General features: G+C 42.3%; 1 protein-coding gene across 4 annotated transcripts in view; it reads left to right on the top strand.

Annotated features, from left to right (window-relative positions):
- The window catches only part of MAN2B1 (mannosidase alpha class 2B member 1), a 42,280-nt gene that overhangs the window by 19,449 nt on the left and 1,386 nt on the right, over window positions 1-21,445 (top strand). For all 4 annotated transcript variants that reach the window (XM_070739530.1, XM_070739531.1, XM_070739532.1 and 1 more), the window contains 20 exons: window positions 1,464-1,657; window positions 1,851-1,983; window positions 5,153-5,295; window positions 6,090-6,206; window positions 7,730-7,812; window positions 9,185-9,305; window positions 9,400-9,478; window positions 10,187-10,296; window positions 10,954-11,061; window positions 11,300-11,416; window positions 12,137-12,352; window positions 13,193-13,290; window positions 13,477-13,588; window positions 16,773-16,891; window positions 16,989-17,090; window positions 18,129-18,216; window positions 18,713-18,793; window positions 19,830-20,045; window positions 20,620-20,769; window positions 21,220-21,322. In XM_070739530.1, coding sequence (XP_070595631.1) covers window positions 1,464-1,657; window positions 1,851-1,983; window positions 5,153-5,295; window positions 6,090-6,206; window positions 7,730-7,812; window positions 9,185-9,305; window positions 9,400-9,478; window positions 10,187-10,296; window positions 10,954-11,061; window positions 11,300-11,416; window positions 12,137-12,352; window positions 13,193-13,290; window positions 13,477-13,588; window positions 16,773-16,891; window positions 16,989-17,090; window positions 18,129-18,216; window positions 18,713-18,793; window positions 19,830-20,045; window positions 20,620-20,769; window positions 21,220-21,322 — 2,490 coding nt within the window. The remainder of the gene's footprint in view (window positions 1-1,463; window positions 1,658-1,850; window positions 1,984-5,152; window positions 5,296-6,089; window positions 6,207-7,729; window positions 7,813-9,184; window positions 9,306-9,399; window positions 9,479-10,186; window positions 10,297-10,953; window positions 11,062-11,299; window positions 11,417-12,136; window positions 12,353-13,192; window positions 13,291-13,476; window positions 13,589-16,772; window positions 16,892-16,988; window positions 17,091-18,128; window positions 18,217-18,712; window positions 18,794-19,829; window positions 20,046-20,619; window positions 20,770-21,219; window positions 21,323-21,445) is intronic.

Raw genomic sequence — 21,445 nt, 5'->3', positions numbered from 1 at the left:
ATGATTTAGCTTTACTAGATAAATGGTCAAAGCAATGGAAACTGCAGTTTAATGTTTCCAAATGTAAAATAATGCACTTGGGGAAAAGGAATCCTCAATCTGAGTGTTGTATTGGCAGTTCTGTGTTAGCAAATACTTCAAAAGAAAAGGATTTAGGGGTAGTGATTTCTGACAGTCTCAAAATGGGTGAACAGTGCAGTCAGGCGGTAGGGAAACCAAGTAGGATACTTGGCTGCATAGCTAGAGGTATAACAAGCAGGAAGAGGGAGATTATGATCCCGCTATATAGAATGCTGGTGAGACCACATTTGGAATACTGTGTTCAGTTCTGGAGACCTCACCTACAAAAAGATATTGACAAAATTGAACGGGTCCAAAGACGGGCTACAAGAATGGTGGAAGGTCTTAAGCATAAAACGTATCAGGAAAGACTTAATGAACTCAATCTGTATAGTCTGGAGGACAGAAGGAAAAGGGGGGACATGATCGAAACATTTAAATATATTAAAGGGTTAAATAAGGTCCAGGAGGGAAGTGTTTTTAATAGGAAAGGGAACACAAGAACAAGGGGACACAATCTGAAGTTAGTTGGGGGAAAGATCAAAAGCAACATGAGAAAATATTATTTTACTGAAAGAGTAGTAGATCCTTGGAACAAACTTCCAACAGACGTGGTAGATAAATCCACAGTAACTGAATTTAAACATGCCTGGGATAAACATATATCCATCCTAAGATAAAATACAGAAAATAGTATAAGGGCAGACTAGGTGGACCAGGAGGTCTTTTTCTGCCGTCAGACTTCTATGTTTCTATGAATCCCAGCGGCTGATAAGGTCCCACAGAGTTGGCCTTCTCCGGGTCCCGTCGACCAAACAATGTCGTTTGGCGGGCCCCAGGGGAAGAACCTTCTCTGTGGCGGCCCCGGCCCTCTGGAATCAACTCCCCCCAGAGATTAGAATGGCCACCACCCTCCTTGTCTTTCGCAAATTACTCAAGACCCACCTTTATCACCAGGCATGGGGGAACTGAGACATCCTCCCCCAGGCTTTTATATTTTATGTTTGGTATGTATGTGTTGTATGGTTTTATATTGTTGGGGTTTTAGATATGTTTTATTTTAATATTAGATTTGTCTCATTGTTATATTGTTTTTCTATTACTGTTGTGAGCCGCCCCGAGTCTTCGGAGAGGGGCGGCATACAAATCTAATTAATAATAATAATAATAATAATAATGTATGTATGTATGTCTTCTGCCCCAATTGACCACAACAGTATCCAAACCACTGTTTATAAGACAAATCACTGTGTACTATACTTTGCTCCTGGGTTGTCTCAAAATATTCACGCTCTGACACTCTGACATGAGGAAGGTTTCTGTTGCTTTGCCGTGTAGGTTTCAAGTTCTGCCCTCTTGATAATTTCTGTTTTTTTCTTTCTGCGTTTCTTACTCCTTGATAGGCCGCTTGGAGTTCGTGAATGGTGGTTGGTGTATGAACGACGAGGCAGCAACGCATTACAATGCTATCATTGATCAAATGAGTCTCGGACTTCATTTCCTGAAAGAGACATTTGGAGAATGTGGCCGACCCCGTGTAGCCTGGCACATTGACCCTTTTGGGCACAGTCGGGAGCAGGCTTCTCTCTTTGCTCAGGTGTGAATCCGCAAACGTCTACATTTGCCAGAATTTTGTAACTCTTATCTTCTCTCCTTTCATTCCAAGTGTGTGAATATGTAAAGCCTTTGTAATTATCTATTATCCTATGTGTTGGGACCTCCCAGTTCATTTAATATCCCCTTCTCTGAGTTCAAGTTACTTATGTTCCCTCACTTGCCATTCTCCTCAGATGGGCTATGATGGCTTCTTCTTGGGCCGTATTGATTACCAGGATAAGTTCAATCGGGAGTCACTGCGTGAAATGGAGCAATTGTGGCGTGCAAGCAGAAACCTGAATCCACCTGCGGCTGATCTCTTCACTGGTGAGCAAGGCTGATCTGGGAGAGATCTGGAAATGTAGAAGATTTAACTTGTAATTAAATGTAAGCCCATTCAATTAAGAAACAGCAGATGACTAGTACCACCAACATCCTGGTGCTCTGCAAATATTTTTGCTCCCAAATCTTGCCTACCAAGGCAACAATTGATGGACATTTGGAAATAGGTCTTAAATTTTAGCTTTGATGGTCCATTCTCCAGCTGCTGCCTACCAGGACATATACATTAATTGCTTTCAGTGGGCCAAGTAGCAGAACTATATGTGAATTGACAGTGACAATTTTATATAAGTCCTAAAGGACATGAGCATAGTTTAGCACGAATCCTGTGTGTATCACTGCCTAGGTTGCATCAGTTTTTGAAGGACGGGTCACCTTTTTGAAAGAAATGCATATATCCATGTGAAAAAGTAAGATATACAGTGGTACCTCTACTTAAGAACATAATTCGTTCCGTGGCCAGGTTCTTAAGTAGAAACGTTCTTAAGTAGAAGCAATTTTTCCCATAGGAATCAATGTAAAAGCAAATAATGCATGCAAACCCGTTAGGAAAGAAATAAAAGTTCGGAATTTGGGTGAGAGGGGGAAGAGGAAGAAGAGGAGGAGGACAGTCACTGCCAAAGGAAGAAGGTGAGGTGAGGGGAATAAAAAAAATCCAAAACTTTAAGGCTTAAAAAAAAGAGGGACTCTGAGGCAACGAGGAGGAGCATGCACCTCCCATACACCCAGCATGAGGCAGCCTCCCATACACTGCCTCCCACTGCTGCTACCTGCTGCCTCTTCCTTCCCATGCTGAAGGGCTCCCCTCTCCTATCCTATCGCTTGCTCGCTTTGTAGCCAGTGCATTTCCTTCGCTGTGTTGACTCCTCGGCTGCCCAGAACGAAGGGAGCATTTCTTTTCTCTGGGTGCTGGCAGAGTCCAAGCACCCAGAGAAAGGAAAATGCTTTGTTCACTCTGGGCTGCCAAAGGCTCCTCTGGCAGCCCAGATGGCCGAGATTGAAAGGGGAATGGCAGGAAACTGGCCGGGCCTTCATGCCGCTCTGGGAATTTTTTCCGGGCTTGGGTTCTTAAGTAGAAAGTGGTTCTTAAGTAGAGGCAAAAAAATCTTAAACATCTGGTTCTTATCTAGAAAAGTTCTTAAGTAGAGGCGTTCTTAAGTAGAGGTACCACTGTATAAGTATATACCCCATGGTGAACTGATGTCTTTGGTTTTTACCAAATATGTCTTCTGATAATATGATCCAAACCTTTATCTTGTTTGACCAGAATACATTTTTCCAGAAGTTCTGGTCTGTTGGTCATTTGATAAACATCTGGGGTGCTTAACCTTTCCATGTCTTTCATTCTGCTCTTGCACTGAACCATCTGGAGAACCTGAGCAAGGTTGACAGTTATAGGCAGTCTTCACCTCTTGATGATCTTCTGGATAAATAGAATGATTGATGTTCAATTGTTTGGTGATCATTTAAAATCCTCATAAGCATCTCTAATCTTTTTTCCAAAGGCCTCTGAGTGCTGTTTTGCTCAAGATCTAGTTGGATCATGCACATCAACAGCAAAGAGTCCTTGGAGAGACAAAGCATACAAATCCAATAAATAGATAGACAGACAGACAGATAGCAAATCAGACTAAATATCTGAGATTTAAACAAAGCAGGTTCCTTCCAGATCCTCTCTAACAATACTCTGATCATTTGTGCCTCATCTGATGTATCTGATACTAACTTTAGATATTTGGAGTAGTGATAAAAGTATGGGCGTACTATGGGCATACTTATTTCAAATTTCTGGGCACCTATATCTCAGAGGACCTCTCATGGACTATGAATGTTAATATGCTTGTGAAGAAGGCACAAAAGAGGCTGCACTTCCTGAGGATGCTCAGGAAGATAAATTTATCTCAGCATCTACTGTTCTCCTACTATCAAAGCACCATTGAGAGTGTCTTGACATACGACATATTAGCTTGGTATGGGAGCAGCTCTGTAGCGAACAAAAAAGCTCTACAGAGAATTATTAAAACTGCCCAGAACATCATTGGGCTCCAGCTACCCGCCCTGGATGAAATCTTCACATCTCGCTGTTCTAGGAAGGTGCATAACATTCTCAAAAACTCTTCTCATCCTGCTTACAATCTCTTTGAACTGTTGCCTTCTGGCAGAAGATACAGAACAACTAGAACTCGGACCACTCGTTTCCTGAATAGTTTTTATCACAGAGCTATTCTCGCACTAAACAATGAACTAAAGGGTCACCATCAGTGAACTGTTGGACAATATTACTTGGTTTGTCATGTAGATGGTTGAGTGGTTTAGGGTGGGGAATTTGTAGTGGGTGGGACATTTTATTCTATTTTTTATTCTATTTTTATTCTATTTTTAAATTTACCTATTCTAATTTTATGTATGGTGGGACTGGTCTCTGGGTGTCACACGACTTTCGTTGCCAATGACAATTCGTTGTTTTGACAATGACAATAAATTTATTATTATTTTCCACATTCAAAATTATGTTTATTTAAATTACAAAATGGACTACAAAGCATAAATATTGCAATATCATTGGTGGGTTTTGAATTAGATCTCCATACTTGTGCATGTGCATAACACTTCTGCGCATCCCAGGTGGGTGGGCGGAGCCTCCTGCCGCTGCCGCTACCAGTTCTAAGGATTGGTCCAAACCGGGAGCAGCCCACCGCTGCCCTTTATACAGTATATCAGTCTTGTTGAAATGAAGATCAAATACATTTATGTTGAATTATGTTTTAAAAAATATTTAAAAATGTCAATGGGGAGGTACTTACTTTTTCACATGGCCGCGTAATAGCCATCTTCCCCAATCTGGAGTGTTCCGGATGTGCTGTGTTGAAATTTTGCCGTAGGAGTTCATTCCTTTTCCAACTGTGGGTAGATGGAGGAGAGGAATGCAGTCCAGGATCATCAAAGGCCTGGGACTGCATCTTCTGTAACCATTGATTGTGGGTCATGCTGGCCCTGGATTATAGCAGTACAGTCTCCCACATCTAAAGGAAATCGAGTTGATGTAGGCTGTTGGACCTTTGCTCCCTCATTATTGCGTGTTTAAAAATTGGGGCATGGAGATTGATTCCTAGAATGTAATTTGTCCCTCTTCGTTTCTCCTGTCTCTTGATAGGTGTTCTGCCCAATGGTTATAACCCCCCTTTGACTCTCTGCTGGGATCAAATCTGCTCTGACAATCCTATTGTGGACGATGACAGTGATGAGAACAATGTGAAAGATATAGTGGCCTATTTTCTGGGAACTGCAGCTGCCCAGGTGAAAACAAAGGGGTACTAGCAGGAAAAATATCCATATTTGGGAGTAAAACCAAGTTACGTATGAACTCTTGATCATTTCTAAAGATGTCGTTAATTGAGAAGCTGCCAAAGTACTGAATGCTGAATCAAAGTATTTCCAACTAGATCAGATGACTAGAAACATAGAAACATAGAAGACTGACGGCCGAAAAAGACCTCCTGGTCCATCTAGTCTGCCCTTATACTATTTCCTGTGTTTTATCTTAGGATGGATATATGTTTATCCCAGGCATGTTTAAATTCAGTTACTGTGGATTTATCTACCACATCTGCTGGAAGTTTGTTCCAAGGATCTACTACTCTTTCAGTAAAATAATATTTTCTCATGTTGCTTTTGATCTTTCCCCCAACTAACTTCAGATTCTGCCCCCTTGTTCTTGTGTTCACTTTCCTATTAAAAACACTTCCCTCCTGAACCTTATTTAACCCTTTAACATATTTAAATGTTTCGATCATGCCCCCCCTTTTCCTTCTGTCCTCCAGACTATACAGATTGAGGAAAAGGGGGGACACAAGAACAAGGGGACACAATCTACTATAAGCTCGCTTGGAAACCTTAAGCTATCTGCCATTCCTTATTTCCTCCTGCTTATCACATCTGCAGTGATGATTTTTTTTCTAGATTCTTAGGCACTTTAGGCTTTTGAGCATCACTCTGCTTGTTGTATATGTTATTAACAATATTGCTGGGGATTGGAGGGGAGTGGCTATGGGACAGATAGATCTGCTTACTATTTGCATTGTTCTTTTCAGGCCAAACGCTATCGCACAAACCACATTGTCATGACGATGGGATCCGATTTCCAGTACGAGAATGCTCTGCTGTGGTACAAGAACCTGGACAAGTTGATCTATCATGTTAATGCACAGGTACCCTGGGGTGGGCTATCGGCCTGTCTTTTTGGAAAGAGATATTTTACTCAACACAAGACCTCAGAGTTTAAGGCCTCTGTTAATTTAGATAGGAAGGAATACAACAGAGTCAGGCCTTCTGAGGGATGTTGAGGCACAAGTTGGAACCACACCAGTTTCTGTCACTGGTTAGATTAGATTAGATTAGATTAGATTTATTGGATTTATATGCCGCCCCTCTCCGCAGACTCGGGGCGGCTCACAACAATGGCAAAACAGTACGTAGTGACAAATCTAATATTTACCAATCTAATTACAGTTTTAGGTTAAAAAATTCATAAAAGCATCCCCAATATATATAAATATATATAAAAAACAAGCACACAATCAATCATACACCAAAACAACATGGGCAAGGGGGAGATGTTTCAATTCCCCCATGCCTGACGGCAGAGGTGGGCTTTAAGGAGTTTACGAAAGGCAAGGAGGGTGGGGGCAATCCTAATCTCAGGGAGGGAGCTGGTTCCAGAAGGTCGGAGCCACCACAGAGAAGGCTCTTCCCCTGGGTCCCGCCAGATGACATTGTTTAGTCGACAGGACCCGGAGAAGGCCAACTCTGGGACCTAACCGGTCACTGGGATTCGTGCGGCAGAAGGCAGTCCTGGAGATATTCTGGTCCGCTGCCATGAAGGGCTTTATAGGTTGTGGCCCATCAGCAGCCCGTGAAACTAATAGCAGCTCCCACTTAAGAGGAGACCGACTTGGTGATGTGGCAGTGGCCTGTGCAGCTGGCACTCAAGTCAGATAGCTGGGAGGATGGCGAGAACTCAGTGTCAGAGGCAGAGGTTCAGCCAGGGCCTTCAGAATACCCAGCATCTTAGGGCAGTGATGAGGAAGTAGAGGCTTCTCCTCTTCTGGATGCCAGAGCCTGCAGAGCTGCCAAGAGACAGGAATGGTTACTCCAGAGGAGGTCTCCTCAGAAATAAGACTGGGGGCTAATTGGCCACTCCCCTAGTGTCCTTAAGGATATCACAGGCAGCAAACAAGCTGCAGGGAACGTTTGAGAAACCTGTCTGATCATAGTGTCTGAAAGACTTCTGCTTTTTTTTCTCTGCTGCCATTTCGGCTATCAAGAACTACCACTAGGCGCTTTGCCAAGTCTCTGAAGCGACGTAAGATATCAAGACCTAGATGCTCTTCTTGGTTTTAAAACTCTTTGAACTGATACCAGCTATGAATGAAGATTAATTAGTAGCTGGTTGCTTGCCAAAAAGGTTTGCTTTTAGATTGGTGTGTGCATATTAACTTCGAAGACGTTTATTAGTAGTGGTGTTTGAGTACATACAAACTGCATGTTGTATGATGTTCTTGGCTGGGACAGAACAATATAGTTCACAGAGAGGCATATAAAAAGATGCTCAGATTTGAGGCTTTCTTTGTTTGTTTGTTTGTTTGTTTCTTTCTTTCTTTCTTTCTTTCATAAATTCTCCAAGAGAAAATACAAATAAATATGTTTCTTTCCTTGGAATATGATCTTCCAGCAACTGAAGGGCAGCCGTGTCAACGTATTCTACTCAACTCCAAATTGCTATCTTTGGGAGCTGAACAAAGCCAACATGACATGGTGAGGAATGAGGCTGGCTGGCTGGTGAGCTGGCTAGTATTCAGAGATGTTCATTGCAGGAGGGTTTTTTTTTCCCCCGGTGGGACTGTCTTTGCCATTGTCTTGCCTGAGCAGCTGCTTAATTTGGATCCTTCTTTTAAGATATCCTCTCAATGTTAGCCAAAGAACCTGGGATTGCTAAGTGGCAAGAGCAGCTATTACATGGGCCTAGCAGGCAGCCTTCACAGCTGAGAGCCATTTCTGCTTAGTTTCATTCAACCTCCTTTGTTTCTTTGCTTCTTGCGAACTGTCATGCTTGATCTGTCCATCTCCTGATCTATTATACTTCCTCTTTACCTTGGCCATGTTGGAACTGTGAAGTCACAGCCCATCTGACAAAACAGTAGGAAAGCTTAGTAGTCCCCTTGAAAGCAAACTCTTGCTTTGTCCCTACATTTCAGGGGTGTGTGTGTGTGAAGGAAGACTAATTTTTATGCAACTGACATTAAATAATCAAGAAGTGGAAATCCTTTGTCACAAATTGAACCTTCCCTAAAGATCTAGGAGTTAAATTAAGGATGGGTAGCATAATCCTCCTTTGATTTAGGACCACAGTTCCCCAAAGTAGCTGCTGCTAATGGCAATGCTTTTGGATTTTGGGAATAGTAATTGAAATCTTAAAATATTTGGAAGATAAAAGTTGCCTACTTTTACTCTAGATTTTAATCTGCATGTTTGTTGGTTTGCTTGTTTGAATTTGAATGCCTCCCAATCCCAAAGAACTCAGGGCATCTTACCACAATAAAATAATAAAAACAGTATACATAATTGATTGATAACATTAATCATAATAAAAAAGCCTCAATCATATCCGTACAAACACAACATCCAACATCCCAATCAGATCATATCTAGACTGGAATTAAGAGGTGTCAATTCTCACTGCCCACCGGCAGATCCAGGTTTTCAAGGACTTCCAGAAAGCCAGTAGGGTGGAGGCGGCAGTAAGGACCTCGGGAGGTAGTTGGTTCCAAAGAGCTGGGATTTGGCTTGGTAAAAAAAATTATCCTCCAATTCCACAGGGTACATTTGAAATCGGTTTCTGCATCCACATAATTTTGTTTACCCATCCAATGCCATCCTAATAATTGTTAATTCCCATGTCATAAAAGGGAAGAAAAGAATACTAAGACAGACGTTAGGTCTCTCAATGTTTTTTTTTTCATCTTAAAGTATCATGATAAGAAGAAACATCACTGAAGATGAATTTCACTCAGGTGATGTTGCTGCTTCTTTGTACTACTGATCAGTTCAAGAATATTCTGAAACTAGGAGAAGGTTGGCATTCTACATCCAAAATTGGATTTTGGTTAACCAATCTTATTTTGAACAGGTCTATAAAATACGATGACTTCTTCCCATACGCTGATGGTCCCCATCAGTTCTGGACAGGCTACTTCACCAGCCGACCAGCTTTCAAACGCTACGAACGCCTCAGTAACAACTTCCTGCAGGTTGGTAGCCTTCATGTTTTCTAAATAGAATGTATCCTGGTGCTTTGTGGTTCTCTGATTCAGTGTTTTTTTTCTGTGTTTTTTTTTTTTGCAGATCTGCAACCAATTGGAAGTGCTAGTTGGCACAAAAGCAAACTTCGGGCCTTACGGCAACGCTAACAGTTCTGTGCTGCGTATGTATGTGTGCTCCTTGACAGCTGACCAGGGCTTTCACCATAGTTGAGCAGTGAGCAATCGCTCACGTAAAAATCATCATCAACTCAGAGTTTTCCAAACCTGCCCAGAAGCCGAGAGGGAAAGAGTGAGAGGGAAGGAGAGAGAGAGGAAGAGAGAGAAACAGATAGAAAAAAGAGAGGAAGGAAAAGAGAAATAAAAAGAATGGGAGTAAGGAAGAGAGAAAGAAAATCAAAATCTAGTTTGAAACTAGCTCAACTATTTAAGTGGCATTTTGATATTGATAGAGTTGCCCTATTATGAGCTCACTGTTATAGACACAAAGTACAGTATTTTATTTTGAAATTCTCTGAGGCAAAACAGGGTGGGTTTTTTATTTGTTTGTTTGTTTATTTGTTTATTTATTTATTTAATATTTCTATGCCGCCCAGTCCCAAAGGGACTGCCGCTCAGACACTATACTTTTCCGCCCCCCCCCAAAAAAAATTAGAGGGAACACTGGCTTTCACCATGAGCTTTTTTTATTAAGAGAATGACAGTTGGCGTGATGACCATCAGACCAATTAGGAAGAGATGCTCTTGCCAATGGCACCTCGGTTAGGCAGGGGTACAAGCCAAGAATAAAAACAGTGGCCATTTCCATAGCACCCAACTCTCTAGGGACCCCATAATTTTACCATGTGATACCTATGGTCTTTTTCTTATAGGTCAGGCCATGGCCGTTGCTCAGCATCATGATGCAGTGACTGGCACAGCAAAGCAGCATGTGACCAATGACTATGCCAAACAGTTGTCTATTGGTTGGGATGCCTGCCAGGTTTGTTCATGAACCAGCAACATTCACCCCTCCACCACCCCACTATTTCTCTCCCATCGCATATGTATGGGCACGAGCACTTTCTGTGGCTGCAAAAATGTTTGATTTTCACATGTCAAGGGCTGAGAGTCCTTGACTGATTTGGGGCAAGTATACCTGGCCACACCACAATCCCTTTATTGTGATAGCTGCCGTATGTCGCTTAAAGGAATCTTCCATGTTAAGAATGCAGAAGACCATGGGATATTCCTATATGCAATTGACTCCAAAGGGGGAATTTTTCACAGCTATTTTTTGCAATGGACATTGACTTGGTTTTTTGTAGCCTAACGTTGCCCATGATGCCATAGAGCAGAGTCTCCAACCTTGGCAACTTTAAGACTTGCGGACTTCAACTCTGAGGAACTCTAAGAGTTGAAGTCCACAAGTCTTAAAGTTGCCGAGGTTGGGAACCCGTGACATAGAGGGAAATGTGAATGCCACTTTTATTTTTCTTCTTGTCGGTGTTTGATTTGCTCTTGAAGTGGCTTTGAATCCAAGACTTTTCCATAAGAGCTTCACCGGTTCTCCCCGCAGTGATGCGTCTGTACACACATAACTTTCTGGCAGGAGTAGAGAACTTAACTGCTTTTTCTTTTTCTTCCCCTGACTTGGCAGATTGTGATGAGTAATGCCTTTGCCAATCTTCTCGGCAGCACCGAAAACTTCATCTATTGCACCTACCTCAACATCAGTGCCTGCCCACTAACTGAAGCTACCCCCGCTGTAAGGAACCATAGTGCTTCTCATCTTTCATCTTGTGCAAGGTTTGAAATCTAGAGCCTCCTAGGTCACTCCTGAGCCTTAAGGACTCTTAGAGAGCTTGGAGTTGATCAACTGGGATGGTATGTAAGTTATATAATGGTAGATAAGTATAAACCAACCAACCAACAAATAAATAGACTCCTTGGCATCTGCTGTTAGGCCTTCCCTTGCTCAACCTATTTCTTCATTACTGTTGCAGTTCCGAGTTATCATCTATAACCCTCTGGCCCGTTCTGTGAATTGGAATATCCGACTGCCTGTGAACGGAAGCCATTATTCGGTTGTAGCTCCTGACGGTCAGAATATTTTGAATGAGGTAGGAAGTGTTGGTTTGGAGAGTTTTAGGCATTACTGTGAACTCCGGTGGGCCATTCTTCCAACCCCCAGGTGTCAATTAGTGGGACTCTTAAGGCTCCACAAGGAAGTATTTATGAGTCAATGGCTTGCTCTCCATCACCACAGTGCCTTTAGTGTCTTAGTTATTTATCTGTTAAAATGGTTACCCAAATAGCTGTGATTTGTTAAAATGTGTATCCACAAGCTGTGGTGACGCAGTGATTTGAATGCAGTATTGTAGGCAAACTCTGCCCACTGGCAGGAGTTCAGTTCTGACTGGTTCAAGGTCAATTCAAGTCTTTCATCCTTCCCAGGTCAGTAAAATGAGGACTCAGATTATTGGGAACAATAATGCTGATGGTTGTAACTGCGCAGAGAGTGCGACAAAACTAACTGATCAATTGAGAATATTTATGGATTAGACAAAGTCTTGCCTGCATTCTGTTCCGTGCTGGTTTAAGTGTTAATCTATCTTTGTGTGAAATGAAAGCCTTGAAGAAAGTCCTGTAATATCAATTGAGAGATCCAGGCTCCTGTTGCTCCAAGGAGTGAAAGGAAATGCATGCCAAATTATTCTGCTCTGAACAAGGTTGGGGTAAGTGGGAGGGTTTATTCTGCTGGGTTGATCTGAAGTATTAGTAATCAATTTCTTATGAAATTATCTTTAAAAAACCCACCAATCTTACTTTTTCCTTGCCAGATCATCCCTGTATCAAGTTTCACCCGTGCTGTGCGGCATAACCGAGGCAGTGCCATCAATGAACTGGTATTCCAGGCATCTCTCCCACCATTAGGCTACAGGATCTATTCCGTTTCCCGGTTGTCTGGCAGGAATTCAGTATATCCCAGGCCATTGAAAAGCCTGCTGCGTCCTCAGCCTGCTGCGGCCCATTTTACACCGTCGATTGAGAATGAGGTACAGGCTGATCTTCCCTTTGTCATTTGATTGGTGTATTTTCCCTGCACTAGAGATGTGAGGACGGAACAGTCCTTAAAAGTAAAATCAAGGAAAATACAGTGGTACCTCGTCTTACGAACGCCTCTTCTAACAAAATTTTTGAGATACGAACCCGGTGTTTAAGATTTTTTTGCTTCTTCTTCCGAACTATTTTCACCTTACGAACACAAGCCGCTGCTGCTGGGATGAAGTGGTTTCTTTTTTTTTCTTTTTTGAAGAAAGAAAAGGGAGGGGCGGCTTGAAGAGGGAAAGAGTTTGCATTAACAAAGCTAGGAGAACTGGAGTGCTTGCAGAGGCACTGAAAGGGTGTCTTTTGAAGAAAGAAAAGGGAGGGGCACCCCCCTTGCCTTTCTTCCTTCCCACTCACCCTTTAGCCTAGCCTTGCTTCTTCCACCCACCCCCTTTCGCTGCTCCTCCCTGCCCTCTGTTCGCCTCCCTTCTAAAGTTTGGGATTTTCCTGAAGGATTTGCACGCATTATGTGCTTTTACATTGATTCCTATGGGAAACATTGTTTCATCTTACGAACTTTTCACCTTACGAACCTTGTCCTGGAACCAATTAAGTTTGTAAGACAAGGTATCACTGTACTTAAAATTATCTTGTCAAATATTAGATAGCAAATAAAAAGAGATGCTCAAAATGTTCCTATTTCTATAGAGGAGAAAGAAAGTAGCAAAAAAAATTGAAAATGGATAGTCCTGGTTAGTCTTCTTAATTTGCAACCATTCAGACAAAAAATCCAAACAGCTGTTCTTTATGGCATCTCTGATATAATATTTGGTGTGTTTCTGTTCCAGCATCTGCAAGTTCTGTTTGATTCCAACACAGGTCTGATGAAGGAGATCCGAAATTTAGACAAGAAAATCTCCTTACCGCTTTTCCAAAGCTTCCTCTGGTGGGTTGGATTACTTTGTGCCTGAAGAAGTGAATGTCTGCTTTATTTCCTATGGTGGCTGGTGGCAAAGCATTTTTTAGGATGGCTTGGCATTCCTTATCCTCTGCTGGGATTAGTTAATGAGTTCTTTTTCTGCTATTGCACACATGATGGTCTTTATGTCCTTCTCTTGGCTGACTTCTCCAGGTATAATGCCAGTGGTGGAGCATATTCACAGCCGTCTGGAGCCTACATCTTCCGTCCTAACACCTCCAAGGCCCTGCCCATTGCCCAGAATGTTCGCGTCTATCAAATAAAGGTAGGAAAAGCTCAAAGTCATCTGCTCGAAATTTATCTGTTTGCCCAGTAATCCAGGAGGTAAGTCCTGCTGAGGATCCCATCCCCAAGAGTTTTGACCTGCATTGAGTCTTCAGAGAGGGACGGCATATAAATCTAATTATTATTAATTATTATTATTATCATCCACTGCTGTGAAGCAGCTGCCTCTGCTGAGTTTCTGCAGAACTGTGGTTCTGATTGAATGTTTGGAGAATATTTTGTTGCTCTGTGACTGTAATAAAGATTAATGGATTGATTGGAGAGAATTAAATTCAGACTTGCCCTTGATGGAATTGTACCAATCACATGCTCGTGATATTTCCTTCTTTTTTAGTGCTTGCCACTCAAAGCCACCAATTGGAATGGAGCAATATAAAAAGAAACAAAGTTACCTAGTAACTTGCTTAGTGAGAAGAGCACAATTAATAGATTAACTTGTCCAGATAAATTAGACTGCCCACCCATGAAGAGCAGGGATGGTAGTCATGAAAGGCGTATAACTTTCATCATATAGTCTTCCTGGATTATTTGTATTTTCAAACCATATTCCATAAGTCAGATTCTGTGACATTGGCAATTATATCAATTTGCTAATATTAATTTGCTAACCTACATTCTTAATAAGCTAACTAACCGGTAGGCGTCATATTCTGTAAGCAAAGCGAGCTTGGCTTCCTCAGGCTAAAAGTTTGCAAGGATTGCTGCACAGTTGCTCCTGCAAAAGCTTCTTTGACCTTATTTGAGAATCTAAAGTAATACTTGTCATGTACTAAGGGAATGGCAGAAACATTTTATGGGCAGAGCAATTCTAGAATTCACCACTATTACAATGCTATCATTTGCAGGAATTTGAGCACAAATGGATGCTTGTTTACATTAGAGAGCCTTTTGTGGATTTTTATGCCCTCTGCAATCTAATCTGATCGGCACTCAGTGCTGTCCTACTTCAAAATGTTAAGAAGAAAAAGAGAGGATTGCCAGAAAGAAAAGGGCCAATCTCTCATTTGCCCCTCTTGGCATAGTGTCTGGCTCTCAACAGTTTTCATTTCAGATAATATACGTTTTTGGCAGGCAAAAAATTGCTAGCCCCAATAATTTTGGGCTTTAAAAAATAGAGGTTAATTTTTTTCTGTGCCTACCCTGTTTCACCGAAAATAAGACGTACCCTGAAAGTAAGGCATGTCAGAGGTTTTGCAGAATTTGCTAATATAAGGCACCCCCCGAAAATAAGGCGTAGTCAAGTTTACATACGGTACGGTGGAAAAACATACGGTACCATTCAAAGCTGTTCATGGCGGTACCGTAATAATGTGGCATCCCCTGCTGGCCCCTTCCATCGCTTTGTACCGTCCAGTACAGCAGACACAGTCTGCTGCTGTCTCACCGCCATTACAGTCTCCACTACAGTGTGTAGACTGTAGTTCCTCTGGTGGCCGGAAGCTGCAATAGCGGAAGTATACTGTTGTACCATATAAGTGCCGTCGTTTGTGTGTGTGGGTGCCATACTGACAGGTACCATACCGTAATCAGTGTACCGTACGGTACACTTTCTTTGGGGGTGTCAGTTTTTCTGCCTGTGAATTTGTCTTATTTGAGAAATATAAGGCACCCCCCAAAAATAAGACATAGCACAACTTTTGGAGCAAAAATTAATATAAAACAGTGTCTTGTTTTCGGGGAAACACGGTAGTTCCATTTTATGAGTGGAATCTTATGGGATTTCCTTTCATTTTTATTTCTTTTTCATATTTAAGAACTGCTCATCTCTCTGAGGGAGCTTTTGGCCTCTGATGCTTTACCATTTCCAACAAATGCCACCTCTGCTAGAAGGATTGAGTTCACCAAAGCTTAATATAAAAACCAGCTTTTATTCTTTAATTATTAATCTTAAATGAGAATTTGCATTTTTCAGGAGCCGAGGTGTTTTTAATAGGAGTAATCTGATTTCTTATTAAAATATTTTCTTAAGTCTGCTCTCATTGCCAGAAGGTGGCATCCGCTGTATGATTTCAAATCTTTTGAGTTTAAAGGGACCCTAAGCAGTCCTTAACGTGCCTAGTAATTTGTGTGTGAAGCTGTTCTCAAAACTCATCTTTCGCAAGGCCACGAAGACCTGGCTTTGCTGGCAGGCCTGGGGGCCATAAATTTACATCTTCGATGGCCAATTGTATGAATGGTGTCTGTTCTGTCGAGCTCTCTGGTAGAATCCTCCCAAAAATGCACAGATACAATTTCAGACACACACACGTTTGAAAATTCAAAACAATGTTCTTTATACCGAAAATGCAAATAAGCAGAGCACTCTTTTTGTATAGCAAAGAGCACGTCTCCAAACAAATTGGTAATTTGTACAAGTCCCTTATCAGTTCTGTGATACTTAGCTTGCAGCTGTGAGGAAATTCACAGTCCTTCTTCTTTCACAAAGTGAAACACACTTTGCTCTGGTTTAGTTTCAAAGCAGGGAAAAGTCAGCACACAAAGGTCAAAGTCAGCAAAGCAGTCACGAAACACAACGATCAGATAATCCTCCGCAATGGCCAAACCCACAGGCTGCTATTTATAGCAGCCTCACTAATTACCACAGCCCCACCCAACCACAGGTGACCTCATTTTCTTTGATAATAATCTCAGTTGTTGTTGCCTATGCATCGCTCTCCGCATGCGTGGCTGTATCATTAACTCTTGTTCTGAATCCAAGGAGGAGCTAGATAATGGATTTCCTTCTGAGCTGTCTGCCCCACTCTCCTCCCTGTCACTCATGTCTTGTTGGTCAGAGGAGCCTTCATCAGCAGATTCCACCAGGGGCAAAACAGGCCTGCAGCATGTGGATGTCTCCCCCACATCCACAGTCCTTGGGGCAGGAGCAGGGCCAGAATTAACCACAACAGTGTGTATATATACAGTATATGAGTGTGATCACCATTTCTTATAATAACTTTAAGGGGTTTTAGTTTGTTAATGTTTTAGCCTTAGATAATGTTTGATTTCTTTTACTGTTTTGTGTCTATTTATTGTATTCATACTGTTGTTGTAAGCCGCCCTGAGTCCTTTGGGATTCGGCGGCATAGAAGTCGAATAAATTTGGGCCCTTCTACCGCTGAAAGGGCAGGTGTACTTCTGAAGCCAAATGAGGATCATGGTAGTCTTATGTCTCTCTTTGGCAGACTCAAGTGGTGCAAGAGGTGTACCAAAACTTCTCTAATTGGTGTTCCCAAGTGGTGCGCGTCTATGCTGGGCAGCCATATGTTGAACTGGAATGGACAGTGGGACCCATTCCTATAGGGTAAGCATCAGAACATGGTTGGGAGGGGAGGGGTTTTTTTGGGGGGGGAGATTTGTTGATGTTTAGCCCAAGATTCTGGATTCCATGCTTTCCCCAGGGATCATTATGGCAAGGAGATAATCAGCCGCTTTGAGACAAACCTGCAGACCGGAGGCCTTTTTTACACAGACTCCAATGGACGTGAGATCCTGGAGAGAAGGTATGGAGTTAGGAACAGGAGGAGTCACCAGTCCTTTGACTTGCAGCCAGAACTATACAGTGGCTTATAGTGCAAACTGTTAGCTAGGCATTTCTGGTTTTGAAACGCTTGGCCACAACATATTCAGTAACCCTAAGCAAAATAATAGACTTCACTGTTACTTTATTTACTGTCCAATCTTGTATGAGCAAATGAAAACCAAATGAAAAGAGACACTGGCTTACTCTATAGCAGCCTTCCCCAAAATGATGGCAGCCAGTCACATTGCAAGTACAGTGTTCCCTCAATTTTCGTGGGGGATGCGTTCCGAGACCGCCTGCAAAAGTCGAATTTCCGCGAAGTAGCGACGCGGAAGTAAATACACTATTTTTGGCTATGAACAGTATCACAAGCCTTCCCTTAACACTTTAAACCCCTAAATTACAATTTCCCATTCCCTTAGCAACCATTTAGATTATTACTCACCATGTTTATTTATTAAAGTTTATTTAAAAAAATATTTATTAAAGGCGGACGAAAGTTTGGCGATGACATACAACGTCATCGGGCGGGAAAAACCGTAGTATAGAGGAAAAAACGTGAATTATTTTTTAATTAATATTTTTGAAAAACCGTGGTATAGACTTTCCACAAAGTTCGAACCCGTGAAAATCGAGGGAACACTGTATAGCTACCAGCTTAGTTTACAAAACTGCAGTATAGATTTCCATTCTGGACACCCTTCAACTCTCCCAATTCTCAGCAATGACCCTGTGCGAGTTGAAATCCATGCACGGGGAAGAGTACCTAGACTGAGCATTGTACTCGTATAGTGACTCAGTTTATCCAACCAGTCAGATTAAAATTACAAACATAAATTTGTGGGAGCTAAAATACCAGTCATGGCTGTACTAAGTGCCCTTTTGTTCATCTTGCCTCCTCGCTGTCTCTCATTTCCATATATAAGAACTGGGGAGGGGGTACACCTTGATTTTTGCAAGTTTCAGCTGGACGAAGGAAATCAGAAAGTTAATTTGCTCTCTTTCATTCTCTGAGAAGGCGTGATTACAGGTTCACATGGAATCTGAGCCAAACTGAGCCAGCAGCCGGCAATTACTACCCTGTGAATACTCGTATCTTCATCAAGGTAATAACATCCCACGATTCCTGGCAGCTTTGGTTGTTCTTGGTCTGCTATAGGAATACTTGCCCCCACAAGCATAGCTATGGAATAATATTGGTAGGTTTTTGTCTAACAACTGAGCCGGGGTGGCGCAGCAGGTAGAGTGCTGTACTGCAGGCCACTGAAGCTGACTATAGATCTGAAGGTCAGCGGTTCAGATCTCATCACCGGCTCAAGGTTGACTCAGCCTTCCATCCTTCCGAGGTGGGTGAAATGAGGACCAGGATTGTGGGGGCAATAGCCTAGCTCTGTTAAAAAGTGCTATTGCTAACATTTTGTAAGCCGCCCTGAGTCTAAGGAGAAGGGCGGCATAAAAATCGAATAAATAAAATAAATAAATAAATAACGTAGGTTGAATCCTGCAGTGATGGGGTCGCCTGTAATTCTGCAGCATCTCTATAGGGTGAGGTTTGTTCAGGCATGCAACCAGGACTATGCAATCTTTTCCCCCCCATTTCAGGACCAGAAGACACAGCTAACAGTGCTGACAGATCGCTCACAGGGTGGCAGTAGCCTCACTGACGGCTCTCTTGAACTTATGGTAAGTGTAGCAGGTTGGTAGAGCAACAGAGAGGACAAGTACTTTCTGTAATTGATTCCAGTTACAACTGTGGGAACCAACTTCTCTCCTTGATACTTGGGGAAGCTGAGCACTTCATCTAAAACATTACCACCCCCCCAAATCAGAAGCGTCAGTTTCAATAGATCGGCGGTATAAAATTCAAGGCCTGGGTGCCGGATCCGGCCTGGGTGATGCTTAGGTCTGACCCAACCAGGCTGCCCTAGAAACAGCGAAGGACTGGCCCATGATGCCTCTTTCAGTGAAAGCAGAGCTCGGTGGGGGGGGGGGCACAGGAGGCCCCTCCCGAGCTCCGTTTTTGCTGGCAGAGTTGCAGGAAGCCATCACAGTCAAAAATGGAGCTGAAAACCACAGGCGCCCCTGACACGAGTGATCACAAGCTGGCCACACCCCTCCGGAAGGTCAAATGGCCCTTGGATAATATCGAGTTTGACACCCCTGCAATAGATGAAAGAATGTAAGACCAGGAAATTGAGGTTAAGGAGATCAGCAGTGCCAAAGTAGTGAGAAGTTTACAACCGGAAGAAAAACTCTTGTGAAACTGTAGCAAGACTAGTGGTTAAACGAGTTAGTGTAAACCAGTTTTTAAGTTACTTAAACAAATTTTTTTTTCCCCGGCATCTTCAAAAGACATACTGTATCCATCCCACAGCACCAGGCCTTTTAAGACATCAACAAACTGAATTCTAATGCTTGTCCTGTCATTCTTCTTCTTTCCACTTCTTTCCACAAGAACAAGGGGACACAATCTGAAGTTAGTTGGGGAAAAGATCAAAAGCAACATGAGAAAATATTATTTTACTGAAAGAGTAGTAGATCCTTGGAACAAACTTCCAGCAGACGTGGTTGGTAAATCCACAGTAACTGAATTTAAACATGCCTGGGATAAACATATATCCATCCTAAGATAAAATACAGAAAATAGTAGATGGACTATGAGGTCTTTTTCTGCCGTCAGTCTTCTATGTTTCTATGTTTGTGTGTGTGTTGCTTTCAGGTACATCGAAGGCTGCTACATGACGACAACCGGGGTGTACAAGAGCCATTACTGGAACCCGGTGAATATCACAATGGAATAGTGGTGCGAGGTCGTCACCTTCTATTCTTAGACACAACAGAATCATCAGCTGAGCAGCACCGGCTGTGGGCCCAGCAAGAGTACATGGCGCCACAGGTGGTGTTGACACCAGATAGTCATGACATTGTCAAGGAGGTGAGGGAAAGAAAAAAGGACCAACATCCCAAGCCTTATTTATTAGTAGTCAAAATACTTTTGAAACAAACAGTGGATGGTATTTCTAAGATTATTTTAATTTTGTGGGGTTTAGAGTGCAAAGCATTCCAAGGACATTTGAGTTTTAGAACTTTTCTGCAATGGTTTAAAAGTAGCAGCATCTTTTCCAGGGCCTATGCAGCAGCTACAATGTATGATTGCACAATCTAAGGCAAAATACATGGCTGTTTTAAAGAATTTTGCACGCTTCCAAATTCCAAAGCTCCATTAGTTTTTAAATGTAAGTTTAACTTTTATTAAATGCTTAGGTCTGACCCAACCAGGCTGCCCTAGAAACAGCGAAGGACTGGCCCATGATGCCTCTTTCAGTGAAAGCAGAGCTTTAACTTTTATCCTCTCCTGCTTTTCATAATTTGCATATTGTTTAGCATCCAATGGCATTCCTTTTTTGTGTTGAATGTTTATATTTTATAGGTCGATGACATTATCCAACATTGGGCCTTTGCAGGGATAATATGTTTGATAGTCCAATACTTTCTCTCTCAATCCTCAGTTTTCTGCTCTCCGGTATGCCCTTCCTTTGAATGTACACTTGCTGACGTTGGCCCAGTGGGAGCCTGATGCTGTTCTTATTCGACTAGAGCATCAATTTGAATATGGAGAGGCGGTCAATGGCTCCTTGCCAGTTGCCATTAACTTGCTGGTAAGTTTCTTATTAGAGAGAATCCAATCAGTAAAAGCGTGAACTGTTCTCTTGTCATTTAGCTGGGCTAAACTACCACCAACATGGGTAATTTCTTAAACGTCAGTATCCTTTACTTAGTATTTTACCTGAATTTCAACAAACGTATCAGGTAGGGAAGCATCAGTATGTCGATCCTGCAGATAATACAATTGCTTGTGGTATTCATCACCCAGTTGAGATCTAAATAAGGGAATTCCTGGCTAGTGTCTCACTTTCTTATTAGATTTACAGGGCACACAGCATATAAACAGGAGAGGGGGTTCGAGTTGATACTAGTTGAAAACCAGAATTGAAAATCGAGACTTAGTTGGGTGGGTCAGGAGGATGAAGAGAACCTGAGTGTAGCATTGAGAGCCAACTGGAGCCAAAATCCCAATCTCGATTCTTTGTTTTTATCCACGTGGCCAGAATTTGTTCTCTTCCTTCAACATCATCTCTGTGCAAGAGATGAACTTGTCGGCAAATCAGAAGCGGGAGAATATGAGCAGGCTCATCTGGCAGTCACCTCAAGGTGAGGGTTGAAGCAGAATTACAGATCTGTTTGTAAGTAATCGCTATTGCACGGGAGTCAAACTCGCTGCGTACCGTTGCCGTCATGTGACTTTTTTCCATTCGTGGAGCTGGGGTGGGCATG

This window comes from Erythrolamprus reginae, chromosome 2, assembly GCF_031021105.1.
Source record: "Erythrolamprus reginae isolate rEryReg1 chromosome 2, rEryReg1.hap1, whole genome shotgun sequence".
In the NCBI taxonomy this organism is placed as follows: Eukaryota; Metazoa; Chordata; class Lepidosauria; order Squamata; family Dipsadidae; genus Erythrolamprus; species Erythrolamprus reginae.
Note: the sequence above shows the minus strand (reverse complement) of the source record. Positions and strands in the feature narration are given on the sequence as shown.